At 40.6% G+C, this 25,261-nt stretch overlaps 1 protein-coding gene across 1 annotated transcript; it reads right to left on the bottom strand.

Annotated features, from left to right (window-relative positions):
* Window positions 1–1,514: 1,514 nt before the first annotated feature.
* Window positions 1,515–23,324, bottom strand: CHKA (choline kinase alpha). Its single transcript, XM_084287844.1, has 12 exons — window positions 22,911–23,324; window positions 19,404–19,515; window positions 12,392–12,445; window positions 8,760–8,873; window positions 8,052–8,185; window positions 7,721–7,825; window positions 7,324–7,382; window positions 5,608–5,695; window positions 4,615–4,723; window positions 4,029–4,135; window positions 3,688–3,769; window positions 1,515–2,932 (listed from the first exon to the last, which is right to left on the bottom strand). The coding sequence occupies exons 1-12, from the start codon at window positions 23,228–23,230 to the stop codon at window positions 2,873–2,875; spliced, it is 1,344 nt and encodes a 447-aa protein (XP_084143970.1). The 5' UTR covers window positions 23,231–23,324; the 3' UTR covers window positions 1,515–2,872.
* Window positions 23,325–25,261: the final 1,937 nt, after the last annotated feature.

Below are 25,261 nucleotides of genomic sequence, written 5' to 3' on the forward strand. Positions count from 1 at the left end.
CTGCTTAACACAAGAGAAAGTACAATCCTTACTGAGAGCAGCACATTTGATTGAGACATGCACACACAAAGGAAGGGAGTGACATGTTCAGATAACTACTTTTCAGAAAGCAGTTTCAAAGAGAAATGTTAAACAGTTGCATTAAGTTTTTGTGTTAGCATCTTCAATGCTGGGGAACAGGGCTTTGCCAGTGTAGCTTACACTGAAAGTCTCACTTTTGTCAGTTAAAAGCAGGTCCTTTCTCCCGTGTCTGAACTTGCAAGGTGATATGAACACTAAGATAAGAATTTGAGTAGTGAGATGTAAAGTTAAAACAGGAAAAAAAGCTCAAGCACAAGTTTTCTCTGCAAATCACATGGATTAATCAGTTTTACATTGCCTGAGATTAACTGTAACTATTTTGAAGCTATAAAATAATTATAACCACTTTTATGCCAAGCCCTATGAATACAGCTTCACAAAACAGCATCTCATTACACAAGTGCTGATACATAGAATCATAGAATATCCTGAGTTGGAAGGGACCCTTAAGGATCATCAAGTCCAACTCTTGACACCGCACAGGTCTCTGGCTAGTTTAGAAGTGAGCTTTAACCATTGTTACAAGACTACCCCAAATTAAGGGACTATAGGAGAAAACAGCAACTACAGCAGTCTTACATGTTCAAAGGAAAAAATGATCTATCCTTAGCAGGCCATCTATAGAAAACTACTATAGAAAATACAGAAAAACTGCACTTGGAAAAAGAGCCTAAGCAATAGTTTCTGCTCACTAGTTTTGATTTACCTGTGTCCTCACTCAAGCCTACCATGCGCCAGGTGTAAAGAACCTCCCCTCTTTAAAACACTCATTTAAAAGAGGCACAAGACAGCATGTTTTGTTTGTCTTTGTCTTTGGTGCCTCCTCCCCTAGAAGGAATACAGCCCTTTTAGGAATAAATACAGCTCTTTTCAACTAGCTTCATAACATCATTCTGAATTGTTTCCATCCCTTCCATTATCCCCTGCCCTTCCCACTGGATTTACTGTATGCAGAAGCATATGTTAAATGAAGCCTTCAGGAACCTTGATAAATTACCCAGATACTCATACTACAAATGCTTCATGTGGTATGTCAGTAAAACAATACATGCTCACAGATTTCGCCTTTGTTTTTAGCATGGTTAACAGGACAGTGTTCAAACCAACCCATTAGCCATTTACTGTAGTTAATGGGACAGGAAAGCATTGAAACCTAAACCTTTAAACTGAGCTTTAGAGGCAAGTGTATAGGTTTAATCTATACTGCCTTTCTACCTCATTCTTTCTAATAGTAATCAGTTATACAATAAATGCTGAAGATAGATTTACGTAGAGCATTTAAGTAGAAGGGATACCCCACCACATTGAGCCTGAAGTTTAACTTAGTCTGCCTTTAAGGTAATCAAGGAAGTACTTCCAAGCACAGATTAAGGCTAGAAACAGCAAGTGGTTTATCCTGCAAATACAATGAAGACTTAAGAATATCAACTATGGCATTTTTAAGTGCTTTATATTTATTATAAAGTATTAATAGTTGCATATGCAAAATGATTCTCTATACTAGAGAATAAAATGACAGCTTTTACAAGTTATGCTATACAGTACATGAAATGCTGCACATTTTCTTCAACTGCTTGGAACAGTATTTGCTATACAAATGAAAAAGGGTAGACTTAAAAGTTTATTGTATTTATAATACAGTGTTAGAAAGCACAAACAACGTTCAAAATAAAACAAGTTCCCCCAAAAATCTAAAGAAATCTTTAGATGACATGTACACAGATTATACTCAAGTTTCAATATACACATTATTGTTCCCCACAAGACGCTCCACTTTACTGGATTGCTGGAACATGAAAATTGGAGGTACAAGAAAAGCACCTCCCAAGCCACATAAGCATTGGATGGGCAGAACAGCAATTTCCTGAAGTGTTCTCCGCAGTCTTTGGCTCTACTGTTCCTTATAGCCATATACTGTGGCAACAAGTCAAGAAGAGAGATGGGCTCCAATTACAAGTATTGTCAACGTCAATCCAGTTGTCTGGGGAGTAGCTAGAGTAATTCAAGGCACTCTTCCCAGTGCTGCCAGCCCACAGAACCCCCTGTGCAGGACGCAGCATTTTAAGAGACAACCAGGTCGGGCTAAAGCATGTTCTCAAAGGATATGGAATGAACAGTTCAAGACAAACTCCTTCAGAATGTCCAGTTCAAAGTTCATTCATACTTCACAGGCACACCAGCTTAAGAGAAACATTCATGTCTATGTAGATAACACCTTAAAGCATAACACTTCAAGGTGTTTAGCTGTTTTATGGTTAAAGTGGTGTAACATATCAGCAGCTTTGAAGATAGTGTTCACGGGGCATGTTGAATCTAATCTCAACAGTAAGATTTGAAGCCTACTTCACAGTATAACAGTTGTCTCCTTTGCTTTTCCTTCTCATTAAGGGGCAGTGTCTACAATGCGTCATTACAGCTGTTCCGCTTCCAACATTCACCCTAATGTCAGCACACCCCTAGAAAACATACTCAGAGTAACACTGTTTGCTCTAATGAACATGGTATTGACACTTAATTGTAAGCTTCTCCCACAATATAAAATACCTTCTAGATTAAAAGCATTTAAAGATATTGCACTGTTGTATTTTTACTTTTGCCTCCCCACCTCATTCCATGTATTTATGAAACTGTAAACAAGTCATTTCTATACAGCCTTCAGTATTGTACACCTGCCTTCCAAGGAACTGGAATTCAGTGACACCTTCGTTACAGATACAGTAGCCTAAGCACAGTGAAAGTTCTGTCCAGCTGCCCTCTTCATACAGTAACCACCAGGCCGCTCCTCTCACATTCACACCTTCAGCTTCTTCTTCTGATCAAAGTATGCATCAAATCTGGATAATGCATATTCCTGGGGAAATAAGGAACGTTCATACAGTGAACAGTTCTGTTTCTTTATTTGGTATGGGGAAACAGTGAAGATATTTGTGTTACTTTAATCCATCATCTCAAGTAATTAGATCTATTTGAGAAAGATCTCCAAAGGTGGTCTCGCTTCTAGGATTTCCTACGGTCTTATTTCAACTCTAACACTGTTAGCTGCTACCAGAACATCAGAAAGAATAGAAATTTTAAAAGGACAGGATTTCACTAAGAAGAATGGCTTCTGCAACAGTTCCCACAGGATTTTCTACATACCTGAAAGTTATATCACTTTGCAGAACACTAAGCATCTTGTACCATGAATTGCTGATTTGTAAGCAGAAGCTCCCTGCCATTGATACTGTTGCACAACAGACATGAACCTGTTACACATGCACTTGGATAGTGTTCACTTCACAAATTCACACCTACTGCATGGTAGCTTCCCTCTTGCATGGGACCTCTTAGTGCAGAAGAATCACTGCACTGCAAGACAGTCATGCCACTGCAGCATCTGCCACATAAGGCTAGTCTATGTAACAATGGCAATCATTTCTGAAATTTATAGAATCTTAAGTGTTATCACGCTAAGGAAAGAGCACAAACTAGTACCGAGTTGATTTAAGTTTTTTGTTACTCCACTTAGAAGTTTAGTTGTGTCAAAAAGCCATTTCATTTACTCTGATGTATCAGATTCCTTAGAGCATACATTTTTAATTAAAACTTTAATCATAAAGATCTTACCAGGTAACCAAATTCAATGGATGAGATCTTTGCTTGTATAATAGACCACAGACCCCAGAAGAAGTGGGATGCAAGGGCAAACCTGAAATAACATGACCATATTTACCAAGACACCCAGCTAGAGTCACAACACTTATTTCAATATCCCGTTACAAATGATTCCATTAGTTCCCCCACTGAGTAATATTTTATGTACTCCACTAAATGCATGTCACATGTCTAATATTTGACATTGACAGATTTTTCTTTACCATAAGGAAAGAGCTTAGTTTCTCCACCCAATGAGGTATACATGCAGGCAGCATGAAAGTTTCAAGACAGAGCTGAGAATGGTAAGTTACCTGTTAACTTCTATCAACACTTCCTCTTCTAGCTTGAACTTCTCTTCATTGCTCAGATTTTCAAAGCCATCATGGAATGCAGACAGGTAACTGGAAATAAAGTGAAGCTAGAAGGCAAGGAATCAGAAAGTTACAAATTTGTCTCAAAACATATTTGACTTCTTTCAGAACTTAGCAGGCCTTTTCATGTGTTATTTACATTTTCCAAACATTGACACTGTTGAAGTTAGTTTTAAGATTATCAGCAACTCCACTAGTTGCTTGGAAGTTTGGTTTACCAAAGGTATATTAAGACAACTGACATTTTGTTACTGCCAGCTTGTTTCAGTGCTGTACTCCCCAACTACAGGATTTTGGTTTTGTGGTGCATATCTACATGGCAAATCATAAACACTCTATCCTGAATGGCTGCTTGTAATGAAGTTTGTAAGGTTTTAAAGCAAAGACAGTCAGGATTGTATCAAGTATTATACATGAGGAAGTTATAGAAGAAAGGGTTTGTGACAAAGCAAGTCCAAACCAGAATCGGAGGGTTAAGATCTGAGAACTCTGGACTCTGGCTTATTACTTATTTTAATGTGCCTACCTGTTGCTTCTTTGAAGGATATTTCAGAACGCTAGCTTTGAAGAATGGATACTTCTCATATGTGTAATCATACATCCATTCACAGAAGTGATTTCCAATGTCAAAACCTCTGAAAAAAAGAAAGCCTTTATTTACACACTAGTCATCTGTTCTTGCTTAAGCAAGCCTAAAATCAAGTTTAATAGCACAAGGCTACTTAGTAGAACTTGCTGCAGTTTTTGCAAAAGGAGGTAGAGATGAACTGCACCTTTTTTGCAAGTTAAGATCAATTAGTAAAAATGAGCAGTTATAAATCAAAACTCTACCATGAAAGTTTTACATCAATGCAGTCACTTAAAATACCCAAGTATGCATTACTTCTTAGAGCTAAGTCAGATGCGTCTAACATCAGCATTCTTGCAGGCAAGATCATACTGATCAAGCTACTTAACACATCCCACTTTTATATTTTGGCATTCAGAGTTCTATTTATGTTTCAACTCTGCTAACATTTAAACATGTGAAGTTGTTGGGATCATTAAGTCATCCATAAACACACGACTGAGATGACTGAGGTAAGAACAGAAAGCATTTTGGGTAACAAAAATCCTAGGATCACTGTTAGCATTGTTTGCACAGATGAGAAAACCATTCGAAAGAACTTCACAAAGTAGAAAAGCAAAGCTTTTCCTATATATATTAGGTACACACAATCCACTATTATCATCTTGCCACTAGAAAGAAGTTTTGATGGGCAGACAAGAAGCTATGTGTGTGTAAACAGGCCCTCTAGTCCAACAAGCTCCAGCAACTGCAACCATGCTGCTTCTGCTATGCCTACACAAAGCCATCAGGACCAAAGCTGTTTTGACTGGTTACATTTCTTGTCCACCACTAAGAACAGAACACATCTCATTAGAATGAAGAGATACTCAGCAGTGCAGCACTTGCTCTCACTGTGTCTTTTAAAAGGCAATACACGTTTGCTGATCAGAAAAGACTAAAATGGGTTACCGGTAATTATAGCTGCTGTATTCAAAGTCAATGAGCATCAGTTTTTGTTTTTCTGAATTCTCTCTGCCTTCCAGAAGCAAGACATTACCTAAAAATGGTAAGATAATATTAAGCAAGATAGTGTTAAGATGTACAGCATATTCAGTGAAGTCACATGAACATTATAGAAAAGCAACACCACTTTAAGAACCATTGTTCAGATCATCCCAGTTATCCTTTACATCCACACAGATGAGCAAAAGGAGTAGTCAAGTTGCACTGGCTATACACCAGCTCACTGGAAGTTGAGATAATTGAGATAAATACTACAGACCTTGTGAAGCTGAAAGCAAGGTTTTCTTCTGTACAGACAGGGAAGTAGTTTCCCCAAGGGTCCTGCTTCTCCAATACAATGTTTAGCTTGCAGCTAAATCAGGTGACACCATCAGCCTTGGCAGCCCTTGCTGAATTGCTTCTTTCCAATGCTTGAGGTCTAAATTATGCAGCACCTCTCGTATGTGCACAGCACTATTGCTGATCACACAACACTTGGGACAGGAATTGCTTTTTAGCAGCCTGAAAGCCATGGCCTTGATTACTTCACTGCTCTATGTGGCACAACAGGTACCCACTGAAAAGCTCAGCCTTCTGCTGTATGACGTGGTTTAACCATCCTTTCAATTCACTGTCACTACAACTCATCTAAAAGTCACTGAGACTGCCTGTGCCAAGTGATAACTTTTTACTGCCAGTAAATCAATTTATACTAATTCTAATTTCTCCAATAGTTTGCCCCCTACCCATATGTACACCTGTCTTCTATGCCCTACCTTTGCACCAACAGAGCAATCACAGTATTTTTCCCTGTGCCTTCAAATACTTTCCTTCTGCCTTGGAAATTTAATTTGCAAAGCTCACCCCAGCCCTGTCATGCTCAACTCCTCTGGTATCACACCTTGCCCACACCAGCAACAAGAGCCTGAACTCCACCACTACTGAGCAGGCTCTTCAGAACTAAGACCAGTGGCTTCCCCCATACCACCACCTCATGCTACTTATCCCTCAGGACAACCCTTTTCCAGGCCCATTCCTCAGCCTTAGCTACCAAGGCTGGGACCCACAAGAACATGACAGCCCCACATATGGTCCTAGTACAGCATCCTTCCAGCTCAGCCCAGCTTACCCTCCGTACAGGGTAAAGGAAGTCCCGGCACAGCATACTCAGCACCTTGAGCCCTGCCTCCTCTTTCCTCACCTCCTTGGAGAACTGGTTCAGAAAATGTATTATTCCCTCCATGACTCTCAGAGAAATTAAGAACCAGACAAAATCCCATTTTCATCAGTAAAAATTGACAACTGCTGACAATCTTTCCACATCTCCATTTTCACCATTCACTGTACTTTTCCATTATTTTTCTTTCAAAAGGGCTACGGGATATCCTACCCTACTCATATTTCAGACCACTAAGAAAGGTATACAGTCTTGATAGGAATCACCCAAGGCTCCCAGCATCAGCTGACCTGCGCTAACAGCAGGTGTTAGTACAGGTCACACGCTTGGTTTAACACAGTTATGACACTATAACCTGTCTCGGAGGGCTGTTAAAGTCAAAGCATTTTGCCTTGCCAGTGCTGCCAGGGCAGTACCAGGATAATGGGACTACCTCTCAGAGAGCAAACAAATGATCAGAAAAAGGCTGAACAATGCATCATTGATCACAGCCGTTAGTAGCTCACCTTCCTGACAGTCATTGTGGCAAAATACAACCGGTGATGGAGTAGCTTCAAGCATAGCTCTAGAAAACAGCAATAGAGAACCTAGTCAGCAACAAATCCTTACATTCAGTTCAACTTCCAGGTAAAGAACAAGTTTTGCTGTGAGAATTTTAAGTACTATTCATTTCTGTCAAGACACAATTTCCTCAATTATGAGCACAAGATCAGAACTGAAGTTGGACAGTGATCAGCAAGTGATTATCAATTTGTAGTAACATTAGACTCAAGTTGGTCACAGAATCACAAAATCTCCAACTTGTCAAGTGAAATTAATAGGGTATTATGCTGTTCAATGTGTTAGAGCAAACGTACACATTTGTAATAAAACTGTGAGGTGGAAGATAGTAGATAAACTTACCTCAGATTTTTCATTTCCTGGGGTAGATTGTAACTGAGGAGTTTGTTCAGTTTCCTAGTTTTGGATTCTCTGGTAAATTTAATCCTCAGCACTTGATTTAGATACCTGTTAAAAATAGAGAAAACAGTACAGTGTTTACGTCATAGACATGTCTTCCCATATTACAGTGAGATTTAAACTAAAAATAAGAAAGTTTAAAAGAGTGACTAAATGAAACGCCCCTCCACCCCCGAAGTTATTTTAAATTCCATGGGTAACTACAGAACATTTTTTGGGTACTCTGCTTACAAGAAATCTTGTTTCGTGTAGTTTAAAGTAACATAAAACTTACTTTTCCATTGTCCCAAAAAGCCACTTCGGTTCTTTATTAAATGGCATTTTCATGCCATGAAATCTAGCCATCTTCTCAGCTATTTCAGCGGATATGTCAGGTAAGCTTAGTTCCTCAGTATTTAGTTTCCTGCTCTGTAATAAAATACAGTATTCTGTAAACATGGTTGAGAAATACAAGTACTAGCATGAGATAGTACTCAAGCAATACACTTTTCTTCCATCCCAAATGAACTTTCAGAACTGCTGCCTTTGGAAAAGCCAAGTTAACTAGCCTACCTTACTTATAACTTAGTCAATTTCCTCCTAGATCAAGACCTGGGGAATATCAAATCTCACACCAAGAATATCCTCAAAGCAGACTGAGCAGAAGCATTTAAGAACATCATAAGTACCTGCTCTTGCTGCTGTTAGAGGAAAGTGTTACCCTATAGCTTCCAATGCTATGTTTGGTATCTAACAGCCTTTTTATCTTCATTTATTAGCCTCTGCTACAGCTGAAGAGGTTTTAGATATCTCTCCCTGGCAAGAGCTATAATTGGGCTCTCCAACACCCAGTATAACTGTATCAAATTACAGCCAGCAATTACTACAGACTGCCAAGTATTCCATTCCCACATCCCTGCTTTTCCGGGCAGTCCAGAGACCTTCTTGTCACAACCAATTAAAACAACTACCAGCCCAATAAATAATCATGAACAGAACTTACGGGAATAAATTCCTCCAGTCGCCCTTGTGGAAAGATTCCATACAGCTTTGGACCAAGAGCTCTCTCTGCAAGAATGGCAAACATAACACTTTCCAAAACCATGGCTTCTGCCCCCTTCATTAAAAAAATGAAATAAAAAACCAAAACATAACATTAGCTGGTGCTTCCACAACAATAACTTAGGTATATGCTATAGCTAAACTGCTTCAGAGTAAGAAATTTTAGGGCTAGCTTCAAGAGAACTTGGCATTTTACTAACTCAAGTTTCCTGACTAATAACAAGTGGTAATTAACATGGCAGCAATACAAATGTTTTACTTTCAAGTTTAAAACTGGGGAGGAAATAAGCATGACTTCGATACCAATACATGGGCCAGGTCAAAGGAAGACTACACAAAAAGCAGACTATTTTCTCCTCCCTAACCTGTGGGAACTCTGCAAATTTATTTCCTGAAGCAGCTTATCCTACTGAAGCACATCACAGAAACTATAAATATTATTCTTAGCAATTTTAACACAAACTTTGGAGCACTGCCTTACAAAAGGACATTTTAATTATGCAAGTGAATGAAGCAAGTGACTGAACTAACCAGTTTTTCATTCAGAAGAATGAATTAGGATTTGTGCCTGTTAAGCACATTTTAGGTCTTTTTTTTTTTTTATTAAAGGGAGAGAATAGTTTAAACTCCTGCTAAGGAGAGGGTGAGTGGGTGTGAATAAGCATTATTCCTTTGCTATCTTCAAACATGCCTCAATCTTAAAGTTTTCCTTAAATTAATAAACTCGTTCTGTAGCTATCACAGGCCAGACAGCTTTCTTCATACAAAGGCTTTAAAGTTAATAGAAATATGGTGTATGTCTCAAACTACTGAAGTACAGCTTTCTTGACATGTAAGATTAGTTTTAAGTAAACAGAAGCCGCAAAATAATAAATCAATACATCCAGCCATTATATCAACAGGCATCCAGCCGTACTTAAATCCTAGAGGTTTGCTAATTCTTCCCCCATTTGTGCAGCTTGCCTCAAAATCTGACCCACAATTCTTATAAGCATAAGCAGTAAGAGCACAACACAAGGAAAGCTCTCAGGTATTCTGGACTACAGAGCATTTTGCATTACTATCTTCACTGCAGATAGTAATAGACAGTAAATAACTCAAGTTCCACTCCCAAGAGAACTTTGGGCAGTTCCATTGCTTTTTTATTGCTGTCCCCTATACTTGTTATTGTGGTATCTTCTAAAGAAAGTCTAGCATTTCATTACAAAGTACTGGCACAACATTCTGAAGTTTTTATTAGAGTTAAAAATGAAAAGGCCATCAAGAATCAATTGAGAGTGTACGATGCCTTGTATATGGATGCATTACATCCATGTCCGCCACGGCTTTTCCATCTCCTTGAGGAGGAATGCACGCACCAAAATATACTTTTAATCATTTCACATGCACTCACCACTATAGCTGTGAACTTTTCAGTTCACTTCTGAAGCCCAACACTAAAGACCAAAAAGCAAATTAGATGTAGGTTACTAAATGTCTACCCCAGTGCCAACAGACACTAAACTTGTGTTACCAGTACAGCTACAGGGCATTTTAACAATCTGAGTAGAGCAATCCTGTTGGCTGTGTCCACTAAGATGTTAGTTCCTTGTTTCCACATCTTACTAGAAGAATCCATGTTTGGATAACAGCAAGTGGCAAAGAAAAGGAATAACCCGATATGACCAGATTTCTCAATTACCCTTCATCTCTGAGAATACCCTATGAGTTCCTGTCACTGCAATCCATTTTCTGCAGGGAAGTGTTTTTCTGTTCCGATTTCAAACTTATGTATTCCTTGAACCCACCTAGTTTGACACCTTAGCCCAAAGAAACTTCAAAGAAAATGTATGATTCATTAACAAAAAAAAACTCTAGAATGGTTTATAATCCTAGTGTTTTTCTATAGTCCTTCACCTACAGAGTAGAACTTCAAGTCATATTTTAATAGCAGAGCTTAGAGGGGCCATGTTTTTCACAAGCCATGTGCCTGTTCCTTTTTAATATGTTCTTTAATACATCAGGAATGACAACCAGAAAGGGTGAGATTTCCTTTTACTTACAGTTCACTTCTGGGTTACTTCTGCCATGTGTCTGCCTAATCCTGTCATGTAAAACACTCTAGAATTTAGAACATTAAAATAATCCAAAACTATGTGCTTGCAAGTTTGTAAACTTCTGTTTCAGCAGTATTAATGACAGCCTCTCTCCATGAACAATCTGCTTCAAGATAGAAGTATAGGCAAACACTACCTAACAGCAGCAGCACGATGACATTTGAGTTCAAATGCTCTGGGGCCTGGCTCTTAAGAGGAAAAAGGTTTAAAAAAAGCAGCAAAAGAACTGACTGCTCTAAGACTGGTCACTTGAGAACAAGGACAGTGAGAGCTCTGGAGTAATATAATCTACACATCTCTGGTGCCAGGGTTCCTCCTTCATAATATGTGATGGACCTCCACTCCACACACTAATGTCAAATACAGGTGTGGAAATAAACAGCTCTCTCCAGAGTATGCCATGGACTCCTATGATCATATCTCACTGCAATTTTTACCTAGACTCAAGAAAATTATCAAGTGCCTCCTGAAAACAATTAAATTCACCAATCCAACAGTGAAGTTCTAGCAACATGGAGCTCCTAGCAGAAAACAGTCTACCAGCACTGATCACATCTTAGAATCACTATTTTCAGGCAACAAATGAAGACAGCTCTGAAGTTCAAAGCCTTGCTTCCTGTACTGCAAAACTTCTGAGTTGCTGGCACCAGGGTGGGGTTTGTTTTCTTTTACAAGTTCAGGAACATTTTTATTGTATTTTAGTGGTGGTGGGTTGTAAAATAAATAAATAAATAAATCACCTCCGTAACTGAAAATTCAACAAAGCTTCAGAAGTAGTCCCTCATGAACAACGTTAAAGCCAGTTTAAGCTGAGTTGATTTCCACTCACTAGAAAATAAATGCTTGAACTGTTTTCAGATGGTATTCCCAGAAGGTAAAAAGCAGAAAAGAAAAAAGCAGCACTTAAATAAGATGTACTTCTCCCTCATCACTACCAGAACTATTACAGAACTGAGAAGAGACAAGGAAAGCATCTGGCTAACATGCCAAAATGATATTTCTTTGGAGAAATATCAGGGTAGAAATCTAAACTACCAAATTCTATGCTAATCAAAACCACTTTGTGCTCAAAATGAAGTTCTCTCCAGCTCCATATCACTTTCCTCAGAAGAGCTGAATGATTATAAAGTATGGATTAGGTAAAGCAGAGTACCAGTATTCCTCTACCACATAAAGAGCCTAGTACCCAAAACAGCTATAGTGTTATAAGGGTTGGAATCAGTAAAAAGCCATTTAGTGTTGAAATAGGGATGTTTAGTGCAAATGTGGAATGCTTAAATCTTTCTAAACTATGTACAGATACTCACATTGTGTCTCTTCTGTGAACAAATAGATTTGTTTTCTTCATTACTCTCTATGGTTTCTAGAAATCCAGCCCAGACACCAGGCTACTACTAACTACTGGTTCAGAATGAGCAGACTCGTAACATTTCTCTATTTATAAAATTCTGTCAAGTAAGCAAATTTAATTACTTACTTGCAAGTCATTTTCCTTCTGAGACTGTACAGACTCTCCTTTATTACAGGACCTCTATGAATGAGAAAAAACAAACACAATGAGAAGATGAAATTTAACATGATTAACCTGCAACCACCAGAACAAAGGGAGTAGAAGTGCCAGCTACAGTTAACTAGATGCCTCAACATTGTCTTGATCTGTGACAACTACAACACTAGTATCCATCTCATCTCTGACCACAATACTATTTCACCAATTCCAAAACCTTTCGAAAGGATGTGCCACTGAGACCAAGCCACTCCCATAAATAGCCCAGGAGCTGGGTTTCAGCTTTTTTCTTCTTGTTGTTTCCCAGTATTTCAGAACTGGAGTTCAATGTATCAGAAGCTTTGAGGAATGTTTTTAACTAAGAGAAAATTCAGTTCCTCTGAATGACATCTAGGATGACATTCCTCTTGCAGCTAAAGCACTTGTGATAAATTACATAGATTACATAAAAGCTTTAGAAGGACTATTAGTAAAGGCATGTTTTGAGGCTTGCAAAGCACTTGCAGCTACCTTATTTTCCAAAATTCTCATGGCTAGGATTTCTTAATTGTAGACTGTCCAGGCTATATGTGCATAGACCACAATGCACTGGCTGTGCAAGTCTAGGATTTTTCTTCAAATGAAATGCCCACATAAGCATAAGTATACTGCAGCTCTTACTGCTGAATCAAGCAAAACTTTGACCAATTCCACGTATAATGAATTGTGTTAGGTTTGATAACGGTCATTACAAGGCAGTTTGAGTTATTACAACATACCCTCAGTACCCAAACCTTCAGTGGCACATACTTTCAATGGAGCTGCACATTTAAAATTCAAGATGCGATAAAAAACCTTGTCCTTTAAAGGTCTGAAGGTAAGGAGAAGAGAAAGCAAGTATTTGCTTAGATTTAGTGACAGTTTGTGGCTGCTACTTATGTTGCAATTCCACCGTAGACTGTTTAAACCAGACTAGGTTCAGAGGCCCATAAAGGTAGCCTGCATCTCCACCTTCTGAACAAAAGCATTTCATTGCCAGAACCGGGTGCATACCTTTCTGTTCCAACCTTCTAACATGTCCAAAACAAGGGTGGAAGTAGGAACTTAATAGAATACAGTTAAGCAACACCAGCTGCCTTAAATACAGTACAACAAGCTAATGATTTACACAAGCTATGCAGTTACAGTACTTCAGAAGCTATAGAAGAAGTATAGTTAACAGGAAACGATGGTCTTTCAGCAAGTACTTCCCATTCCACTAGGACAATAAGCTTAAAACAAGACAGTAGGAGAACTACTATTAGTTTATATTCCTTTCAGGGAAATTAATAAAGTCAAAACATTCACTAAAGCTAAATGTGTAGCTACACAGTAATATTAAAGTAATTTACAGAGGGCTTCTCTGAACAAGCATGTCCTACATCAATACCACTATTGCATCTTACAGATTTTTCTTGAACAGTCAGAAAGTTACTCACCATCCAGGAGTCTTTCCTGATTAATGGTGCTCTCAGAATGGGTCAGTTCATCAGAAGGTAAGCAGATTAGGCTTTTCCCTAGAACCTGAACTGGCATCCGCTTTACAGAAGTCATACTGTGTAAAGAGCTAGCCAGTTCTACGAGTCCACCTCAAATTAGCGTTGGAGATATCCCAATGGCACCTACCGTGCCATTAGAAAGAGGCAGTTAGGGATGTGCACCGCAGAGTCATCAGAAAAGGAGACTTCTGCAGCATCCCTTCCTCTTTTCTGTTCCCTCAGCACAGAGCGTTATTGTCAAGATGAGAATGAATATCAAGTAATTTGTAAATAACTTGAAAATGTGAATGGGAGCTTGGAGAGGATCAGTCTTCACAAGTGGCCATGTACTCAGCCTAGTATTAGGAAAGCCTCTAGTACATGTGGTCAAGGAACACAAAGTAAAGCAGGTTGCAGTTTTATATAGCAAGAATTTTAATTTAAGAATTAAACTCAAACATTTCATACCATGACATTTTTCATCTACATTTCTAGCTTGTGTTCTTGGCTGAAACTCCAATAGCACGCTAACTAAAAAAATCTGGGAGCTATTTACATCTACAGCAATGAGGACATTTTATTTACCCCAGAGAACAATTAAGTAACTCCAGGTTTTTAATCATTCCCTCTAAACAGAAATATCAACTAGTAAGGGGCATGCTGTCTACATCTTTGGGAGCAACCTATTTAAAATAGTTCAGTGTTCTGTTGCTGCAATAAGGCTTATTCTCAAAGCACATTAATAAATCTCATTACAATCTTAGCAATTGAGGATAACTAGATGCACAACAACATCAGAAGTTGTTTATAGTCTCTACAATTTACTGATCATGTACATTGATTTTAAGGCAGCACAATTCAGGTATGAGATTGAAGTCCTACAAGGGGTGACACTCCACATTACCTGATCTCTGACTAGAAAAAGATGACCAGACAGTGCTTACACTTCTGGCAGCTTGAGAGAAAATAGAGTTCTCCCAGCACTTTCTCCTTATTTTATTATTCTCACATTTCTCTTGTAGCTAGATCAACGCTACATAAAGACACCAAATGGCGTGTGACAGAAGAATTCTGTACAAAGGAGGGAGGAACTTTCACCTTTTTCTAAAATAACTGTTGGCTCTGCCTGCAAATTTAATTCTTAGGTTTTAACTCCACTTTTTTGAATATACTCAGCTGTATTTGTGTTCAAGTTGGTCTAAATCAAGGTAGTGCACTATTTTCAAATCCTAAGGAATTACAACACCAAAAGGAACTGCTTGAGAAGTTACAGAAGCAACCTATGCAGGGGAAGCTTTTTTAATTTCAGAAGCTAGTGGAAGACATTTATTTGAACGGGATAGGAATGCAAATTTTAGATTTAACAATACCTGTTTCTTCTCCTGAGGACTTGCCCTTGATCACTGACGGGAACTGAAACTAGCCTGCTGAACTCCTAGAGCATGAAATATTCACAGTTCAAGTCCTACAAAAGCCACAAAGACATCTCTAATCCTCTTCATTTCAAGTTACCATTCTCTTATGAGGGAGCAGAGGAAAGGAAGGGGCAGTATTTTGGTATTTTGTTATTGCACTAAACATTCAGATGCACAGACAGTAGCTGGTGCTACGTAAGCCTTATTTTTAAACAAATGAAATCCAGTACTAAAGAAAATGAAAGCTGTAGAGAACGCTCCAACTTCAGAGATCTCATACTATACCGTGAATCGTGTCTGTCACCTGGAAACCAGAGTGCTCTAGGCACGATCGCATGGGCAAGCCTGCAGCAGAGAACACATGCATATACAACTAAAGTGGTACATTACCCCCAGAACACCCTTAACTCCACCCAACACAAATATATCCCCGTAAGAGGTGCTTGGTTTCTTTCAAGCCGTCTGCCAGTGCCAGGGATTTGTAGTTACTCCATGCTACAAACAGACATGGACACCAACAACCACAGAAGACGTTGATAATTACAGTTACACAGCAGTCTGCATTTTATTTAGTTAAAAAAAATAAAAGGCAGCAAGGCAGGTATGGGAAAAGATCTACCACAGAACAGTGGCAACCATTTATACTTATTCCGTGTCTGCTCACAGAGAAGTTGAGAGAGCAGAGATGAAAATTAGGTACACTGGTTTGGTATTCCTCATTTATATACAAGATTTTGGTTTGGCTATTGCAAAGTAACAGAGCCCCAGTGAATCGGAGTTCAAGGTTCTTTTGACATGTGTAGAAGACTGGGAATCAATTCCCATTTTACCTTTTGATAGGTGAACTTTGAAGAAATTCACCTTAATTTGTGCTTCTCTGTTGTTGACGCTAGCACATGTTGCAATCCTATTGGCATTTCTAAGACTTGGGAATTTTTGATTGTTCTGAATTTAAGTAGAACCACTGCAGTGATCTGTATGAAATCCAATCTTCAAGTCTGAACGTTAAATACCACTGTTGGAGAACCTTTTGTGTCAGTTGTTTTAACTGAACACAGCCAACAGTTATGCCATTTTGCAATGAGGAAGTTTTACTTTCAATGCTCCCCTTTCAATTTAGCTACTAAGCCGGAGCAAGAATATAAGCAGCAGAGTAAGACATTTCCCTTTTTCCAATGTATGACATATCTGCATTGTGCCTCAAACATTTGAGTTTTAATGTGGTTAGTACTTTAACCTGTCACAAGCACAAATTCTTCTCTTAAAAAAAAAAAGTTCTGCTCAAGGATATACTCAAGAGAAGTCCTTGATTTTGAAACATCCATGCCAGTGCGACCATTCATAGTAATGGCCAAGTCAGGTCAGTTCATGTCCCCCCAGCTCCCCCCAAAACATTCATGCACACAAAAAAATTGGCTTAAACATATCAGCTATGACAGAGGAAGGCACAGAGCCTTCCCTGTGTGGCAGCTTTAGCCAACTGGCATGGTTTATATTGGATGAGTTTCATGTACTGACATTTGTGTCTTCCAAGATTCATAATAAGCAAACTGGGGCTATTTTCAAACTGCAAAGAAAGGTTCTTTTAACAGGTGGCTCGGAGAAAATGATGGATTATTCACTCTTCAGTTAGTATCAGGTATCTATTTTTCATATCTATGCTATTCAGTGTTTTAACTTAAACTCATCAACTGTACCTATATCAATTTGGTATGGATTGCTACAGATCTATAGTATTTACAGCAAGAAATAAGAGGAGCTGCTATCACTGTTTTGCACTCCAATTTCAACAGGAAATAAAATGGACAAGAGTTAAAACATGTTACAAAGGCTCAAACAAGCAGTAACTACTAATACCCAGTGGCAGTTAAAGTTAAGTCATTGAGAACAAAGTCTCAATTTTAACATTAAGGTCTCAGAACTCAACTTGCTAACCCGTGTCCCTTAATTTCTATGGGGCTTTAAGCTTCAGTGACGTTAGTAAAAAAAATTATCAAATCACTCCCTTATGACAACAGGCTTGTCATAAGATTCTGCTTATGCCACCTTGAAATTCATACAAATCCTAAATGAGGCTTTCAAAATACCCCAATAAAACAGTTTGCTTATATTTTAATTTGTACTTAAGGTATAGGGGCTGGAAGAGACAAATGTTTATTGACAAAAATTGTGAACCTCAATGCAATCTGAAAGTTTTACCTTGGGACTTTCTCTGCTTACTTAACCTTTAGTGAACTGCACCAACAAGAGCAGTCATTTCACTGCCACTATGGAAATAAAGGAAGTTAGACATCTCAAAAGATCCTTCAACACCAAGAGCAGAAAGGTTAGAAAGTTATGAACACACTTTCAATTTTCAAACCAAATTAGTTCTCTGATTTTAGAGACCAAAATTTTGTTTTGATTTCTTCAGTGAATAGGGGCACAGAAAAGACAAGTTCAGAAAAACCCTGAGGGAAGAGAAGGGCAACCAAACTCTGAAATCTACATTTCCTTTAAAAAAAACAGGAGAAAAAGGAGAAAAGCTACATTTCTTCACAGCTCTTGGGCAACACAAGTTCTATCACTATGTAAGTTTTACAGCCCATGATCCTACTGAAGCCTTCTACATATCAAGTCAGCATTGCATTAAAGCCATTATTATGAAAAAATGTTATCAACCCTAGTGACTTCAAAAAGTTTCCCAAAGTTTTTTTCCTCCACTTTGCTTTTGATTTCTCTTAAGCCAAAGGACAGACTATTTAAGCTGAATCTAATAAATTTCTACACACTTCTCTTGTTTACCAGTTTAACTTCCTCAACACACGTATGGTGTTGTAGCCAAGGATTCCTTGTTATTTCAAGCCACTAGGATCTTGTACATATTTCTGGTAGTTTGCTACCATGGCAAAGTTAGTATCTCACATTACATAATAAAATACTTTAAAGCCAGTTAAGTGACAATATCACTGGTATTTTTGATAGTATGCTTGATCAAGGCAGCAGATGCAGGAAGAATGGGCTGAAATTTCAAGAACAATCTCCTGCAGATATTGGATCAGTTACTCAAAGCAAGTAACTGATAAAGCAAGTAACTTTGATAGATACTGAGTATTGGAAAATATCACAAATTTATAATAGATAATGAAACCAGACCCTCAAAGTCAAATTGACAACATCCAAATGTAATTTTACAAAGCTGCAATTTTTTGTAAGGTTAAACACTTGTTATGATTTATTACAGAAGAATCAAATGTCTAGCAGAGATGGGTAAGAAAAGATCTGCTGTATAGTCCTATAGTAATAGCCTGTAAGCTTTAGAAGAGATCACCTTTACAAAATTGTCTTGATTTTAAACCTTGCAGTTTGAAACGGATTTGCCAACCATTTCTCCTAAGGCTTGACAAATTTCAATGTTATTTCCGTTTTGCTATTTTTACTGACCAGATAAAAGAAAAGGAACAGTGGAAGATTTTGGTAAACGTCTTAAGTTTCTACACCAACTATGGGGCACATCACGCACTTAGGAAAACATATTTTGGAATGAGATAGCTATATGATATTGATGTTTGTGCTTGATTTTTATTCTAACACTACAGATCAAGTTTTCCAGTAACAGTTACTCATGTCCCTGAGAAAATGCTTGAGCATTGTATCAGTTAAGTTTGACAAAAACTTCAATCTCAGATTTGTAAGTGCTACCAAGATTAAAATTAAGCGGTTTAGTCTCTTGCAATCTTGCTAGTTATGCCAGAGCCCTACAATACTGTACAGAAGCAGATTTTAATAACTTTTCTGAAACACCACAGTCCAAACTTAACACCACGAACAAAACATTACTGATCAAACGGACAGCAAATGAGCCTTCAGCTGATACACGCCAGTCAGGATCTGTGTAGAAAGGAGTGTAAGTTCTAGGCAATAACAAACTATAAAGAACTGCCTTAAGCTAACAATCTACCCCACTGCCACTAAAACATTCCCAAATGGATAAAGCAGCACACTTGCAGTGTGTCACAGATGAAGATCTCCAAACATAGCACAATTAAGCTACAGAAGCCCTCCCACTCCCAAAGCACTCTATGTACTCACCATCTGCAGGATTGCACCATATAAGCGCAGGAGGACTTTCCGTGGTTCGTCTGCAACTGTCTCAATGGTATCAGGTAGAGAGCACTGAAACAGCATGTTGCTGAGGCCACCTCTGCAAAGACAAGGGTGATTAGTGATTATCTAATTTGGATGAGCATGTACGGAGACATACTAACATACCTATACACATGACAGATCTACTCTCATGAGAAACAATTTTCCAACACTACCAGTAACCCATAAGACTTCAGGAAAAAGATGGGCAGCCCCATGCTTCCTAACATACAGCTCACTGTAATCCACATTATGGTTTGAGCTATGAACAAACTGTAGTGAAACACATTACACAGCTAAGATGTGGACTTCTGTTAATGTAAATATTTTCAAGACTCCTAACTAGTCTTGTCAGAAATACTTTTTTGCACAAATGATCGAGATGACAGTAGTTTCACATCATGCAGTGCATACAAAACAATTAAGAGCTGGTATCACTGAGCTGCCAACTACAAGAATTAGCTACAAAGATTTAAAAGCTGACTATCTGTGGTACTGATGCAAGTCATACTGTGCTATCACTCTGACTCATTTTAAGAGTAGAATTAAGTTTTAAATTTGAAACAATTCTTTAAAATAAAGAAATCACCCAGTCTTATCAGATAGGACACAAACTGGGGAGACCTGTGCTTCAGTCATTGGGGGTTACACAAGTACGCTGGCTTTTCATATCATCAGGGAAAAAGTGACAGCATCTTTGTATGCTATGGATTTATCAAACAAAATAGATACTACATTAGAGGTGAATTTCCTTGGTTTCTGGTAGTCACATTACAGACAGTCTAGTCAACTTTTTTTTTTTTACTACGTTGTCTAGATGCATCACCATTTTTCTTAATATGATCACAAATACACTTGCTGCAGCAGATTTTTTCCTATTTCTGCTTCCTCTTACAGTAGAGAGTACCACCAGAATGTCTGGTTTACTTGCAGAACAGAAATGCAAATCAGTTCTACTGCAACACTTGTCTCATAATTAAAGAGACACCCTTCAAAAACAGATACAATCCAAACACAGAAGCTACCAGTAAAGGGATGAGGAAGCACAGATTTAAAAGCCAGGTAAAGAAGCATGCTACAAGTGATATTTATCCCCAACCCGATACTCATCTCAACATTTTTAAGTGATTTTCTGGATTCTCTTACAATCTTTGTGGAAGTAGTAAAGACTTTTAGGGGAAGGCTACCAATTAAGTGGCAGACAGTTATATACGGGGAGATGACACAGAAAAGCTGACTTACAGACCCAAAGCCAATGACTGAGAAGGAAAAAAAAAAATCAGGAGAACAGGGTAAAACAGCAGCTGTGCAACACGCTCAAGAAAGCGGGCAGAGGAGAACCAGGTGGCTTGGCAGGCATTCAAAAACAGATGTTTAGAGAAGTAACATGGAGTAACTTTGAGCCATGAAGGTGAACAGGTAGAAAAAACAGATGGAAAGGGTATCAAATGAAGAGCAAAACCCTACTTTCAGAGGGGATCAACACTGGTTAGTTATACCAGCTACACTTTGGAGTTCACTGGAACCATTCCAAGACAGGTTTTGAAAATCATCTTCCACCTTTTCTAAGTCCATAAGGAAAAAATCAGTATTTAAGTAGGAGGGAAATACATTGGAACTGACTTCATAAAAAACACTGGGCTAGAGCTAAACAAACACGGTATGAACACTTAAATTACTTGAACACACACTGCCTGCATTAGAAGTTACCTCTAATCAAGGAAATTAATACAGGAAGGTAATAAAAGGTATGCTCCTTCTAAAAAGTACTCAGCAGCTTAACACAGTTAAAGGACCCTTAGATAGATAAGCTACTAGTTAGTCTACTACCAATTAATGAAGGGTAAGCACTTCCAAAAGGGTCACCTTTTTTCAAAACTATTCATAACCTCCCCAAATAACCACAGCAATCAGGTGTACTTATGTTTGCATTCTGATTAGGCATGGATTTCCTTCATTGGAAACAAAGAATATGGACTGCCTCATCCTATGATATCATGTACTTACTTAACTGGCATTCATAAACATGATTTGTACTAACACAGCCAAAACAGCAGTAGCGACTGGAGAACACACACTGCTCAACTGTTGTGAAACCAGAATCTGCAAACCAACGCGACTGTGTTCTCCTTACAGTGGTGAAAAGGCTTTTGCCAAAATAAATGCAACTACCAGTTCCCGTGAGCTAACACATTCTTAAAGTTCAGCCCATCTTCTCTTCCTCCCAATCAGAAGATACCAAGCAATTTCTCAAGTAGTATTTTAGAGAGGAAGTTTCCAAGAAGCACAGTAGTAACTGTGCTAAAACCTAAGGCTTTAGAAAGTACTAGAGTCACCAGCACAGACTACTAAAGATGAAAACAGAATCAGGCAAGTCAGATTACAGAAATATCAGTGTGGTGGTTTCTGTAGCCTAGGAACACTGCCTAGGAACAGCGCCACTTTTTCTAAAGACTCTCTCCCTTTAACAACTTATTATGTCAGTAGCATTGTCAAGTGAGCAAAAGTACTTTACAAATACATTTTCTGTACTGACTCTTAAGGAGTTAATCATGCTCACATATATATCTGAGATCTTCATCAACAGTTTTATACTTTATCATCACTAACTGGGGGTATTTGCATGTATTCCATGAATACAGAGTAGGATAGATGTTAGGACGATTAGGAAAGCCACATATTTAGAAGCAGAAATGATCAGAAAGGCAAACTCGGAGTGAGCCGAGGTGAATAATGGACAAGTGTGTCCTTTAAAACCACAGATGTTTGATCAGGTGGGATGACTGCGCATCGACACACCACACAGCCTGTAAGCGAAACCCTGAACTAGCGTTGGCTGGACGAGCATACAGGGCAGCCACACCGAAAGGCGATGCAGTCCTGCAGGAAAAAAGGCGAGGATCCTGCACACATCCCTCAGGGCTGCCGCAACTCCCCCACCTCACGCCCAGGGGCTGCCAAAGCCCAGTCTCCCATAAGCTGTCAGCGCGCTGAGTCACGAGCGGTGCTCGGCACGGCCAGAGATGCTCCCCATCCCCGACACACGGCATCCAGCCGCTCATTTCTGCGGCTCTGGGCATCCTCGGAGCCTCTTTTCCCCGGGGGATCCCGGCTGGGGGCACACAGCGGCTCCCCGTCCATCCTCTCACCCCCCGAGATGGCGGCGGAGGATGCAGCGAGGCTGGGGCTTTCCGAGTGTCCGCTCCCCCCCCCCCCCCCCCCCCGCGGCGCGATGGAAGCGGCCGGACCCCAGCGCTCCCTGCCCTACCCGGACCCCACCATTACCCGCCGCGGGGGGTGGGGGCGCACCACAACCGTAGGGAAATAGCGGGGGGGTGGGGGTGGTGGAGGGGCGTGCCCGCGGCGCCCCGGGGGAGCGCAGCGTGGGGCGCGGAGAGGCGAATTTAGGGAAACTGAAGGGAAATAAAGCCAAGAGGCGGCCCCAGCACTGACCTGATGGGGTCGATGCGCAGCTGCTCCTCCCGCAGCCCCCGCCAGGCGCCGGGCAGGAACTCCTTGCACCACAGATAGGCCCTGCGCCGCGTGCGGGGGTCGAGCGGCGGCTCCTCCTCGCGGGCTGGCGGGGGCAGCGGGGAGGAAGGCGGCGGGACGGGCTCCTTCCCCTCGGGCTCGGCGTGAGGGAGAGCCGAAGGGGGCTGCCCACCGGCGGGGAGCACACCACCGCCCCCGCCGCCGGCAGAACCGGGGCTGCAGCCGAGGAGGAGCCCGAGCGGGGACGGGTCGGTGTCGCCGTTACAGAATTTGGTCTTCATGGTGCGGGGAAAAGGCGGTGAGGAGGCCGTTAGGGCGATGAGCTGACGGGCGCGGCTGGACTCCCCCTGCTCCCACCACCCTTCCACCTCCAGTGCCAGCCGCGAATGAGCCGCGCGGCCGCTGCCGGCCGCTTTTTATAGGCGGCGCGGCGCGAGGCCCCGCCCACCTCGCGCTTTTTCTCTGCGTTCTGATTGGCTGAAAGGGAGAGTAGGGGGTGCGCGCCTTCTCCAGGCTTCCGGACGGCCAACCTTAGTGGGGAGGGGAAAGGGGCACGTTGATTGGCTGTTGTCATGGTGATGGGCGAGCCTACCTGAGGGCGTGTGGGGGGTGCAGAGCAAGGTGACTCCCCCCGCCCGCCGCCCCCCACCCCACTCAATGGTCGCGGCCCCGGCCGCCTCAGGGAGGGGGGGAAAAGCCCCCCGGGGGCCGGGGGGCTGCGGGCAGGGGGTTCCCGTCATGTGCGGCTCTGGGGGGCTGTTTCTGCGCTAATCGTGGCCTTGGGGAGCCCCCGCTGCCCTTGGGGGGGGGGAAGCGTTGCCCTGTGTGATGTGTGAAATCCTCTCGTCGTGTTGCTGTGAAGCAATAAATCACCTTTAAACTCCGAGCTGCCTCTGCGTTTCCTTCATTTTCTTGTCCGCTCTCGGTTATCCTCCCTCCTTTGATGGCCTTCTGCTGTGGGGAAGAGGGGCTTGCGGGCTCTCCTGATAATAATTGCCATTGTTTTGTAGGTGGTTGATGAAATGGGATTTGGGGGTTGTGGGGGAGGCTGTGGCATGCTCCTTCCCTCATCCCTCCCCGAACTATTTCTCATTTTGTCTCCGTGCGTCACTGTGGCACTCCAGTGCTGGAAAGCCCCCAAATAGCCCAGGGTTTGGGTTTGTTTTGAGAAGTGGAAGGGCAGCTCCAGAACTGGCTTCAGAACTGCTTTGCGCTTGCAAAGTGGCTTCAGCACCGCTGACGCTGCCACGGCTGAGGCATACCAGGCCCTAGTTTACGGGAAGAGTGAGGTATGGGTCAGGGATGCCAAACTGGAACAGAAGATTCCTTTTTCTTCCTTTTATGCCTCAGCTTTTCATGTGGAAATAAAATCCTGTAATCAGAGCATGGACTAGGGTGCTGGAGAGGGAAGATGCAGTGGCTGCTGGAGATGGCAACTCAGGGCTGGGGGGGGGACCCCTTCTTTTGCAGGCCCCTGTTGAAGTAGCTGAAGACACTTTGAATAGTTAAATATCAAAAAACAAAACCAAAAACCAGTTCTACAGATGGAAAGCTCATTCTGCAACAACCACCAGTGATTTCTGCACGTGCAGGAAGAAGCAGAAAATAAGAGAAAATTTCGCCTTTCAAACTGTCCTTTCTGTTTCCACATGCTTGACCTTCACACTACTTTCTTGCAGCATTGGAAACAGGACTTTTAGGTTTGTTTTCTTTCTAATTAGAGTTATTTGAATGATTTTTTTTCTAGATTGCTTTTAATGTGGAAAGAGAAGGCAGAAAAGTCAGAGAGTGAAATGGCTTGTTTTTCCTCAGTAGAGAGTATTCTATCCACTTTAACTCCGAAAACTCCTGCTTGTTGATATTGGCCATTTCATCGACATTTGTTCTTACCAAGGCATGAGCTTTGCTTTAATACTCAAATAATCTCTTTCAAAGCCTCAGAGAACTTGGAAGGAGATACGAAAATCATGGCTCTGTTTGTTTTATATCCTTCTGATTACAACACACTCACCTTTTCGTAATGTCAGTAACTTAGGCTCCAGTCGTGTAACGACTTCCGTTTCGATACGTAGTCTGGATCCATATGAAGTCTACGCACATATTTCCTAAAGGAAGCAGCTAAAGCCATTTGTTTTGCTCATTACATCATTTATTATTTTAACACTGTGTTAGTAATTAGTAACTCATTGTGATTTCTTGTTGTATGTACGAAAAGGGTGTAGCTCACTTGAAAATCGTTTAGAATGTTTTACAACAAACACAGTCTATCTTCTGGAGAGCCACACACGTGTACAGCGCAATAAAGGCAAAGA

The sequence above is a fragment of the Netta rufina genome (genome assembly GCF_964035555.1).
Source record: "Netta rufina genome assembly, chromosome: 5".
NCBI lineage: Eukaryota > Metazoa > Chordata > Aves > Anseriformes > Anatidae > Netta > Netta rufina.